Source organism: Lepisosteus oculatus, chromosome 2 (genome assembly GCF_040954835.1).
Source record: "Lepisosteus oculatus isolate fLepOcu1 chromosome 2, fLepOcu1.hap2, whole genome shotgun sequence".
In the NCBI taxonomy this organism is placed as follows: domain Eukaryota; kingdom Metazoa; phylum Chordata; class Actinopteri; order Semionotiformes; family Lepisosteidae; genus Lepisosteus; species Lepisosteus oculatus.
In genome coordinates this window covers 951,084-963,610 of record NC_090697.1, presented here as the reverse complement: position 1 = coordinate 963,610, position 12,527 = coordinate 951,084, and the positions used below count along the sequence as shown (strand labels likewise).

The following is a 12,527-nucleotide window of genomic DNA, read 5'->3' as shown; positions in this document are numbered from 1 at the left end:
ACTCTTTCTCGCAGAACTTCTACTTCGATAACTTTCTTAATGAAATCATAAAAATAAGTAAATAAAAGTGTTATTTGTTCACTCAGGTCTAATATACTTTATCTAATATTAGATTTTGGATGAAGACCTGAAAACATTCAGTGTAAACCATTTGCAATAATAGAGGAAATCAGCAAATACTTTTTCACTTTTCAAATACTTTGTTTTTGTAGATAAGCATTGTAAAGCTTTTGAGGGATGCCTAATGTTTTTTTTTTACATTTATAGTAAATGTCTTGCAAATGTTACAAGCCAATACATGTAGAATTCGCAGGAGTGCAAACATATTGGGATGTTCAGTGAACTAGTATTACTTAATGAACATCCGCTTAGTTTAGCAGGAGCGGTGACCACAAATTCTTGGCCTCAGATTTCATGACTTGTAAAGATTTATTAAGCTGTTGCCTTTTTGATCTTTGTTCTGTAAAGTGACTGAAGGGCCAATCTAATCATTAGGTTACAGGGATTAAATTGCTTTGATTAAGCCACTCAAAGACCACTATTCAAGATCATTATGAGGGGCTCACAAAACAAATAGTGTCTATAAGAAGGACACTCGAGAGATTTGTTTCACGATGAAGTTGAGTTTTTTTTCTTTTGAAGCTGTTTGTATGAATTGCTTTTATAAAGGTTCAAAATTAGTGACGTTTTAATAAAAAATCCAGAGCTTGGATGGATACAAATTACAGGTTCAACTGTTTCAGTAATTTGCCATCAGATATTTTGTTTAGCTATATTTTGGTTCCAGTCTCGGTCTACATTTCTCGATTGTGACTCAAGCGATTCGCTCTCTTGTCTTCCTCCTCGCCCCTGAGTGTCGCCACGGCTCGGATTCGGGCTGGCTTCCCGGGGGTGATGTCGCTGTCGGTCTGGGCCTGGACCCAGAAGCGGAGGCGCATTGCGAGTGTTAAACTGACCGTTCGGCAAAAGTGCAGAGCAGCTGCCATCGTGGTTATTTGTCTCAGCGAATCAAGAAAGAAGCCAATAGCAATAAAAAAAAGCTTTGATCTCTTAAATATTGTAAGCTGACATTGTTTTTGACATCACACATGAGCATTGTGTAGCTGTTATGTATTGGTAATGTACTGTTGGAGATGTACCTTCTGGTATAAATCATTATAAATGATTGTGCAAAGCACAAGTGCTAATAATGTTTAGTCTCAACAAAAACTTTGAAGTACATTTCAGAATAAAAAAGTGACATGTAGAGGTGATATTGTGTTGAGGTTTAGATGTATGACTGTAAAAGGGGAAATCTTACTTTGCTGAGAGAACATTTTGGTTTGGTAGAGTTGGACTTTGGAGGTAAAGGCATTATAAATCTACAGATGTTTAAAGAGAGGGCCTTAATCACCCATTTCTAGTCGTACATTACCATTGTCCTTATAGTTAATGGCCTCTAGGGAAAATAACTGCAGGCCCTTCCTGGGGTGTTGAGTAACGGACGGGCATGGTTCAGTTTCTTGTTCCAGTGCAGTGGAACAAGAATTGGTACACCAAGCAGAGACTCCACTGGGGTCACAAGGTGTCTCCTGATCAGTGACACAGGGAGATGGTTAGGGCTCTGGCTGTCTGTGAAACATCCATAGGGAGCTTCGCGCGGAGTATTGTCAGTGTTGGGCACTTCTCCGTAAGCTTGCAGAATAATTCCTATTCTGTCCTGCTGGGAGCTCCAGTCACAGGCAGCAAAGAAAGCAATACATCTTGTTAAGTGCTGTGTACAGTCCTATCTGCAAGTGTAACACAAAGGGCTTCTTGCCTTGCTTATTTTGACAGCTTCAGTAATATAGTATGCCAGGAATAAGGGTTTATGGATAAGGTATTGTTTTCTTTCTAAATGGATTTTGACTTTTTAATTTTACGTTTGTTTGCAATGCACATGAAAAAATCACCTAGGCAACTTCTGTTTTTTTTTTTACAATTTAGATTTTGGATATCCTCTAAATCAGAACTATTTAACCTTCAACCCCTCCAGTCTGCTCCATGATATGATTTTGCTACAACCAATTCCTAAATTATTTGATTGATAATTAGCCAGATCAATTTAGCAATAAAGGAACTTGTTACATGGAAGCACAGTAACAGAGCAGCCTTCAGGGGCCACAGGTGTGAAGGGGTGATGTAATCAGTGGAGTGCCACAGGTTTCTGTGCTGGGACCACTGCTCTTTCTCTTATACAAGTCAGTCAACTAGTTAGGGGTGCAGGTGGACTGGCAAACACTGCAGAAGGAGCATATTACATGTATTCCAAAAAAAATTTTCATTTTTTGTGGTTATTTTGTATGCAAGTACCAAATATATATATATACAAAATTTGAAAGCTGACACAGAAGAGACTCTTTATGAATAAGACTTAATTGTTTATGGTGACATATATTCATAACATTTACTACTCATAGACCATGTGGGGAAGGGATTAGAAAGGGAATCAGAATGCTGGGATATATAATTTAAAGCATAGGATTTAAATCAAGGGATGTAATATTAAAGTTGTGTAATGCACTAGTAATGACTCATTTTCAAGAATGTGTACAGTTCAGTCATGACGACACCAAAGCTATTGCTGCTCTAGATTCTGTGCAGAGATCAACCAGATGGATTCCAGTGCTTAAGGGAAGGTTCTACACTCAGAGGCTGAACGAACAGAACCCTTTAGTCTTGAATATAGAAGATTACGAGTGGACATGATACAATCATCATCAAGCACTGACAAAGTCAACCTAGCAGACTTCTTCAAAATGAAAAGTGAAACACGAACCCGATGTATGGGCGGAGCGGTGGCTCTGTGGCTCAGGATCTGCGCCTGTTACTGGAAGGTTGCCGGTTCGAATCCCGCGGCCGGCAGAGGAATCCTACTCCGTTGGGCCCCTGAGCAAGGCCCTTAACCCTAACTGCTCCAGGGGCGCCGTACAATGGCTGACCCTGCGCTCTGACCCCAAGCTTCTCTCCCTTTCTGTGTGTCTGTGTCTCCATGGAGAAAAGCTGGGGTATGCGAAAAGACGAATTCCTAATGCAAGAAATTGTATAGGGCTAATAAAGAAACATTACATTAAACATTACATTACATTAACATTACATTACATTACATTAGGTACATGTGGAAACTGCTTGGACATGCATTTTCAGTCCATGAACAGGAGGCACTTCTTTACCCAAAGGTTTGTGGGAGTATGGAACAAGCTGCTAGCTATGTTGGTTAAGCCGATACCTTGGTTTCTTTCAAGAAATAGATTAATGAGATCCTTGGATCAATTAACTACTAATTTATAAATGGGCTATATACGGAGAAATAGATGCCTTTCGTTTGTAAATTTTTGTTATGTTCCTATTCATGTTGAGTGAGTTGCTCTGATCCAAACCATATGACTTTTCAGTTCATATTTGTCTTGATATACTGTAACTGCCCTCACTTATTTTTTATTCTTCCCAAGAAAGAATATTCATAGGAAAAACACTGTAGCTTGGTAATTCAAGTTGGTTGTTTTTTTTAAAGTAATGGGAATGTAATGTGTTCTGCTTTAGTTAGTTGCTGTTAACCAGTTAGATTCTCCTGTTTTATCCCCAGACATTGAATAAAAACAAACCTCAGGAATTCGCCACATCTTACGCAGGCACTGCCTCACAGCCCACAGCTCTGCAGTACCTTCTGCTTTTACATGTTCCCCTGCGGCCTCTGAGGTCTTTGGCAGATCCAGCTTAATCCCACAGTCAAGAGACGTGTTAGTTGTCTTCTTTTAGTTGCCCTACATGCCCTGCCTTGAGCCCAGTGCCCCCCAGCGGATGGTGTGCCTTACTGGGGCCTCATATTTAATCTGCTAATATTGCTTCTTGATGTTGGAAGGATGGATCAAGGGCATTCATGGATGGAATCCGAGATGCTTCAACACTGCCGTTTTCTCAAACCTCCACCCCTTACAGGTGTCACAGGACAATATGTATGATATATTGCAATGGATTTGGCTGTGGCGAATTTGAAAGTACAGTTGCTAACAAAATTGTAAGACATTATAACTTTAATAAAGACCCTAATTATGTGCATTAATTATGAAATGTTTTGATTTGCAATCCTAGTTCAAAACAGACAAAAACAATGTTTGGGGAGCTTCATTTAGATTTTGTGTAGGATCTGAATGAGCTTACCTAGTAACCTTAGAATTATTAGGTGACCTGAGTATCAGATTGTAAGAAAGTAGTAGAATCTAAGAATCAAACACTGGGTATCATGAGATGTATCATTAGAATACATCTGATTGGACTGAATAATATTAATTAAGATGAAGCGAAATAAATCATGGTCTAATCATTTGCTTCAATTGGAAATAAGTATTTTGAGAATAATTTTAATTTTTTTTCACATCTTCAACCGTCTTTAAGATATGAACTCTTATTATTCTACAGAATGTATATGTGTTGCTTGTTCTTTAAATAATTGGAAACTGAAAAGCTGGGCTCTTTTTCTAAACTTTCGTGCTAAGCTGAAGTTATGATTTCTCATTTAGTTAAGCACTTACAAGTTAAAATTGGAGTGTGCTGCAGCGATTCCAAAAATGGGATTTTCTGAACGTGGTCTAATTTGTTTCTCCAGTTATACATTCTTGCAGTTTCTCTCAGAAGTGTTTTGTGGTACACTATAGGCTTGTGTCCTCTTGGGACTATACTCACAAATAGAGCTTTTCTGTATTTTTTACAGTAAACCTAGCATTAATATATGAGTCATCAAATTCACATGCCGTATGTGAATGTTTCATCTTGAAGTTTTTTTTTTTGCACAGTGCTTGTATCTGACATCTTTTTAAAATACAGAAACATCTTTAGAAGGCAGTAATTTCTGTCTTGTATGTTAATGTTTTTTTCCTGATTTTTATCCTGTTCATGACATGAGTAAGTGATTGCTTGGTTGTAGCTGAGCGACTGTCAAGTATTTATGGTTAAAAATACCTCAGAGATGTTTTCCTAGCACTACAATCTTGGCACCTCCCCCTACAATTCATTGCACATGTATTGCACATGCTTTTGCAAGAACACTGGTCACATACAAAGCACAAGTAAACAGTTCTTCATTAAACAAACAGCACTTCCTTGATAATGAGTAAGGACTTTTTTTCGAAAGATTTTAAATAAATTGAAAAACGACGATCAGTGTGTTTTTTACTTGGGAGTAAGACGTCAAACCAGAGACAAATAAATCAAGCAGTATCACATTTTAAGATGTCCATACAGAAGTAGGTCTCATTTATCTTGTTTCTGACATGAAATGTTCTTTTCTTAGAGGAAAACTTTTTGACAGTCTGCTCCTCCTTTCGCTTTGCGTAATAACAGCTTCTCTCTGATTAAACATGTTGAAAGTTTCTGTTAACTGAGATTAAAGTTGTCAAAGCCATTTTGTGTGCTGATGAAATGCAGGATGCAAAACAACTCGGGACACTCCCTGGGCTGTATTTAAAGATACAATCTTATCTATGCTTTGCAGGATCTCAGTTATCATCACAGAATTCTGCAAACATCATTCACAAATACAGCTGCCATCACTGTGCACAGAACAGTTAAGGTGACACCAGCTGTGGTGAAAGTAATCCCAAGGATCGCTAAGGGATTTCAGATTTAAAAAAGCTCCTGTCGTTTGCCTTCAGGATGCGTCTCTGAAGTGGCTTTTTTTAAAAGAGATTAAGTTAAATACAGTGCCCTCCATAGGTGTTGGGGTAGTGAAGACAAAATTGTTGCTGTATACTCAAGCGCTTGGCTTGTTCTTTGCCAAGCCTCTGCTGCAGCCATTTTCAATGGCTGTTTGTTTTGGGCGGTTTCTGTCTTTAAGCTCCTCGTCAGCAAGTGAAATGCATGTCTAATTGGATTTAAATCAGGAGATTGGCCTGGCCAGTCTAAGACTTTCCACTTTCCCCCGATGAACTCCTTGGTTGCGTTGGCAGTGTGCTTGGGGTCATTGTATTGCTGCATGATGAAGCCCCGGACAATGAGTCTGGTGGTCTTTTCTTGCACACAGGCAGACGAGCTGTTTCCCTACAGTTTTAAAATCATTCTGCTGCCACCGTCATTAGTTACATCATCGATAAAGATGAGTGAGCTGGTCCCAGGGGCGCTCCCAAACCCTGACTCTGCCTCCACCCTGTCTGTGTCTTGCAGTGTAGCCTCTTCAATTCTGCCATCAATATCTCCTCCGAACAGCAGATTGTGATACCTTCACCCGTGTTCTGTGGAGGTTGTAGGTGATTTCAGAGACAGCTGTTTTAGTTTTTCTTCACAGCTCTGATCATTTTTCTGTCATCATCTGCTGTTGTCTTCCTCTGCTGACTTGGGCATTACCATTTGCCAAGTACACCAGTGGTTTCTTTCTTTTTCAAGATAATCAGGATTGTTGATTTTGCTGCCCATTTTTGTGCTATGGCTCTGAACAAATTCTTCCTTTCTTTCAGCATCCAAAGTGCTTGCTTTTCTTTCAGAGACAGTTCTCTAGTCTTCATGTTGGTTTAGATCTGTTGACTCCGAGGGGAGCAGAAAAGGCTCAGTCCAGCACCACATGTTCACAGCTCTTTTGTGTTGCCCAATCAACGCCACAGGAAACCCCTGACCAGCCCATTGTCCCAATACTTACACTGAACACAATTGGTGTTATTATTCTAAAATGGTACAACATATTGTCTAAATACAGAAGTTCCCAGAAATAAAAGGACATCCTGTGCTTTCTTCTCTAATTCATCTTTTCATCTCAAACCCGAATTGCTTGAGTAGAAAGCAAAAATAGCATTTTCACTTCGCTGTCCCAGTACTTAAAAAGAGCACTGTAAATCTTTTAAATGTTTTTTTCTTCCCTAGGTGTACAGAAAGAAAGCAGTGGAGCTCGGAGAGAAGCTTTTGCCAGCCTTCAAAACCCCCACTGGCGTCCCGTGGGCCCTGCTGAATTTGAAGAGGTCAGTTCTTAGCTGCTGTTTCTCGTTTTTACACTGGTCAGCTGCCACTGTTTTTATATTGCTGCCTGTGCTGCTGGACATGCTTCTTTTTGGATTAATGACAACACTACACAAGCACTGAGGATCCTCCTTTGTTTTAAGAATGGCAGTATTTCCCCACGACACTACTGAGTTTTGTGTAATTTTGTGTCTTAGTGTTAACATTATAAATATATTTTTGCAATCTGTGCTGTTGAAACACACAGACTTTTAAACGTTTGTGCATTAAGTGTTGGATGTGTTGCATCTGGAGAACCTTAAAACAATAAACATTTCTTTCTGGAGAAGTAACTGAAGTTTGAGAATAACTGTTCTGGCAGAACTCCGAAGTGCTACTTGCTTTATTTTATGTTCCTAACACAGTGCTGCTCAAGTGTAATAATGGAGGATCATCAAACTAAAACATCACTTTGCTCGTATTGTACTTCTAACCACGGAGTAACAGCCGAAGCATCTCAATTTGCTGTCGTTGAAAACTTAAAGTGCATTATGTTTATCTTAATAATTTATTTCATCACGTTTTTTAAATATCTTTAGGATTCAGCAGACAGTTGGCAACAGATAATTATCTCATCTACATCAAAGTCATGTCATTATCTTTGGACACTCACAATTATTTAATGGCATATTGATCAAACCTTCTAGTTCTGTACTGTGTGCTTCCTGTCTGTCAGAAGTCAAACCCTGTAATTGCAACAGATGTACAAATTTACTATAGTTAGCTGTTCGTGACGATTCTCAGTAATTGTAGGATTTTTCTTCCACTGTATATATAGGTGATACTACTGCAGATATTATTGGAATTGTCGTGCTTTAAATCTCAAAGAGCTAATGAGTGCTGTATCATATAAACTTATAAAATATATAACATTATAAACTTAAATATTAACATTAGCCAGTTAATAACAGTTTTAGAGTGAGGACTGTGCATTACTAACAACTAGAGGACATTGCTCAAAATGAGCCCATTTTCCAAGATCAGTTTTATATGTTTTCTGTGGTAGACTCACAGTACTGAACCTTATTTGCCAAGAAATGTATGTAATCACTTTCCATCCTATTACACAGAAGATTTTTTTTTTATTTGTATCGTTCCAAAATCTGCAAACATTTACCCTCAATACTAAGCAAGTCTTGAAGATGACAGTGCCATTAATTATCTTACAGATTAGAAAGGCTTTGATATTCCTCAGTCCATTTTAAGAAGTTTAACATGTTATGTAATTATTCCCAAAGCCTCATTCTATTCTATTTCAGCCTGCATCTATTGTCTTGTGATTGATATATGTGTCATTGGTAGCAAACCCGTACTCTCCCAGCAAACAAATCAATGCTTTGGGGTACCTCTACACATGAAGGGTCTCCTAGAAATATTTTTATGCTTTAATAATTTTTCCTTTTTCCTCCTGATGCAGATATAGATCCAGACTGAATGTAACACGTTGTCTTAGACTGGAGCCTGAGATGAAATAGATTTAAGACAGAGCTGCTCGTACTAGAGGCTTCGAGGCGTTTTACATAGGAGACTATAATATTAGCAAAGGCTTTACGAAAGTGGATGTTCAAAATCCACAAAATCTGTTGTACGGTAGTTCTGTGCTTTGTGTTGCATGAAGCATTACAGGTTCCAGTTGTGGGTATGAGCTCATTGGTCATTTTAACCCGTTTTTAAATTCAAGTTGCGTGATTTAACAGCAAAGCCAAACTGTACTGTTTGTTTTTTCTCAGAAAAAAAATAGTAAAAAAGTGCACCTCACCTGAAATATACAGTACTGCACAAAGGGAATATCATTAAAAAGATGGCTTTTATCATCTTATTCCTTTTTTTTCCCTCTATACTCTGTTTCATTTGTCAAACTTTTTATTAAAAGCTGTTGTCATGGTGATACTGAGCTACCGTATTTAAGCATGACATAATTTCCAATTTACAGTACGCAAAGGGTTTTTGTAAATATCTTGTAGCTATTGACGTAATGTCATAACTGTTTTCTTTTGCTACGGGGAATAGTTGCGAACATAGTAAAAAATTGATAATTTAATCAAAACAGTTCAAATACTTCCCTTAGATGAAGATGACATTGATAAACAGTATGTCCATAATGTTAATCACAGTCTTTTGTTGTTATATGAGCATTGACTTTTGAACAGCATGCCTGCTTATTAAGTGCGTTTAGATTGTAAGTTTAATTCTCATGATAAAGTATGAGTAGTAACACTAGTTATATGTGATCAGCGTGTAGTTCTCATCTAGAAGAAGGCCCAGGCAGCTCCAGAAACCTGAAAGTGCAGGAGAACGTTGCAGAGCTCAGCACTATAGTGGAATAAAGATTTTGGTCGTACAAGCTTTATTTAGCTAGTCTTATTTTTTAATGGCACATGGAACGAAAAAATTAAATGATTTTAAAGTTTAGAAATCTAAAGTATTTTAAAAGTTTCTGCTTGGAAGTACTACGGCATTCTCTGTGTCCTTTAAACCAGACATCTCTGCAGTAAAGCACATTTTACTACTTACAGTAGGTCTTCTGAAGGTAATCCTTCTTCCAATTAGGAATTCAGTTCAGTTCTCTTTAGTTTGTCATATGCACAAGTGCAATGAAATGCCCTATACATGTAGAATTCTGCATTAACATTTTTTAAAAACTTGATTACTACTTACAATATTAGTCATTATTCTCTTTTGATTCTATTATTTCTATTCAAAGGAGTGTCACAAGTGCATATTTGCTTTTTTTCCTGCTCTCACGAAATACACATTCTCTGAATTATTGTGCAAACTTTATGTGAAGTATCCGGGTTTGTCATAGGAGTACCAAAGTGAAGTTGCAATGCTGTAGCTGGAGAGTGCCGGCTTATTAAAGTGCAGGTGCGTTATGAAAAGTGCTTTTGCTTACTGAGTTCTGGAGTCATGAGATGATAATTGCAACTTTGTCGGATCACGCAAGGCAGGTGTTTGTTACTGAAGATGAAGACCTAGGTTCCTCTTGTAATAATATAATAATTAACTATATTTTATATAGCGCCTTTAAAGGTGGCTTCTCAAAGCACTTTACAGAATGACAACAACAATAAATTAAAAGAATACACAAGACAAAGCACAATTACAACACACAGAAGAGACCATGAATGGTGGTACTAAGAAAAGCAGAGGGGTGAAGAATGGAACCAGTTAAGTAAAGCTCTTCTAAAGAAAAAGGTTTTGAGTCTGGATTTAAAGGAGTTTAGAGAAGGTGACTCTCTGATATCGTTGGGGAGAGAGTTCCAGAGCTTGGGGGCATAACAGGAGAAGGCCCTGTCACCCCTAGAGTGTAGATGGGCTTGGGGGACACTTAGGAGACCAGAATTAGAAGAGCGAAGGTTGCGAGGTGGGGAGTAGGGCGATAATAGTTCAGACAGGTACTGAGGTGCCAAGCTATGGCAGGGCCTTACAGGTGAGCATGGGGATTTTAAATTCCACACGGAATTTGACAGGAAGCCAGTGCAAGGATTCCAGGATAGGAGTAATGTGATCATTTGCACTAGACCTAGTCAGGATTCTTGCTGCTGAATTTTGGACATACTGCAGTTTGTTCAAAGTAGATTTAGATACTCCAGCGAATAGAGCATTACAGTAGTCATTTTGAGAGAACACAAATGTGTTGATCAGCTTTTCAGCTACAGTTAGTGATAGCATAGGACATAGTCTAGTGATATTTTTGAGGTGAAAAAAAGACGTTTTGACAGTATGCTGCACATGTGGGATGAATGTTAAGCCAGAATCGAATATAACCCCAAGGTTTTTCAATTTAGATTGAAGCTCAAGTACAGAACCATCTACAGATAGGGTTACAAGACTGGCTTTACGAAGTTGATGGGGGGTGCCAATAAGCATGACTTCAGTCTTGTCGCAGTTAAGATGAAGGAAGTTTTGAGTCATTCAAATTTTTATGTCAGAGATGCAATCAGATAGAATAGAGACAGCCACATCAGTGTCAGGTTTGGTATGGATGTATATCTGAGTATCGTCAGCGTAGAAATAATAGTTGAGGCCATGTGATTCTTAAAGCTGACCAAGTGGAATCATGGGGCTCAGTATTGAGCCCTGAAGAACACCAGACTTAACAAGTCCAATTTCAGACCTATACCCATTAAGAGAGACAAAGTGACAGCGATCAGTGAGGTAAGATTTTAACCATTTGAGAGCAGTGTCAGAAACTCCAAACAAAGTTTCAAGACAAGAAAGTAAGATGTTATAGTCAACAGTGTCAAAAGCAGCACTGAGATCAAGAAGGATGAGTATAGAACCAGAATCAGAAGCTATCAGAAGATCGTTATTGACTTTGACCGGGGCAGTTTCTGTGCTGTGAAGTTGACGGAAGCCAGATTGGAGGGGTTCGAAAAGGTTGTTTGTCATGAGGTGATTATGTAACTGAAGTGTGACAGCACGTTCTAGAATTTTTGCAAGAATGGGTAAGTTGGAAATGGGGCGAAAATTGTTAAGGTTTTCGAGAGCAGTGTTAGGCTTTTTTGGCATGGGGGTAATAACAGTTTTGCAGATCGTTGGTACAGTGCCAGTGCTTAAGGATTCATGTATAATATTGAGGACAATGTAGCCCTTTAGGCTCTGCCAGACTGCTGCTTCACTGATTAAGTTCAGTGATTCCAGGTTTATTACACCAGCCAGGCTTGCTGCTGCTTTCGCATTCTCTTCTTCTCATGTGTAATCAGAACCACAGTCTCCTCTGATAGGGTGCTTATGAGATTCTCACCTTATGTGGCCAATGAAAATAAGCCTTTAATCCGTGATCATTTAAGGAGAAGTTCATTCTTAACTGAGCAAAGAAAGCTCACCTACATAAATCACTATACTGCAGAGGCCTTCTGTACAAGTTAGATTTTTGCTTGCATTGACACAAAGAATTCACCACAACGATGTCAAACGAGTAACAGATATTGCAGATTGTGCTTGTCAGAGTACTGAAACCCCACACTGATTTCAAATTAAATGGTTCAAATTAAATCAGTGGTTCTGGAGGTATGGCTTGTGCCATCGTCTCCCTGCAGTAAATGTGCACTGAAATATTCTACAGGTGTCAGAGTTGGTGTCTCTACCAAACACTTTCCAGCCACATACCTCCATCCCTGGCATGAGCGCCATGAGACACATCTGGGAATGGAATGAGTGAGAGCTACAGAAGAATCTGTCTCCCCGAGTAATGCACAACTTCAGCAGCAACAGTAACAAGTTCACTTTTGGCCAAATCTGGGTCATGCTTTAGTAATGAACAACGTTGAGTCTTGAAAGTGTTGACTCAGTGATATTGATTATTGCAGTCGGATCCAGATTTTACCAAATAAAACATGTATTAATATCTTTAGTGAATTAGATCATGGTCATATCAGTGACTGTTTGAATATAGAAAATAATGTTTTTTATGGAAGAGTTTCTTGTGACGTCTTGAACTTTTGTTTTATTTTTTGATTTTCCTGTGGGCAGCTCTGGTTTGGATATGGGGTTTGTTATTTCATGCTTAGCAGAATAAACATTTG

General features: G+C 38.5%; 1 protein-coding gene across 2 annotated transcripts in view; it reads left to right on the top strand.

Annotated features, from left to right (window-relative positions):
• man1a1 (mannosidase, alpha, class 1A, member 1) overlaps nucleotides 1-12,527 on the top strand; it is a 188,993-nt gene that overhangs the window by 128,890 nt on the left and 47,576 nt on the right. For both annotated transcript variants that reach the window (XM_006626437.3, XM_015359314.2), the window contains exon 6: nucleotides 6,868-6,962. In XM_006626437.3, the coding sequence (XP_006626500.3) occupies nucleotides 6,868-6,962 (95 nt within the window). The remainder of the gene's footprint in view (nucleotides 1-6,867; nucleotides 6,963-12,527) is intronic.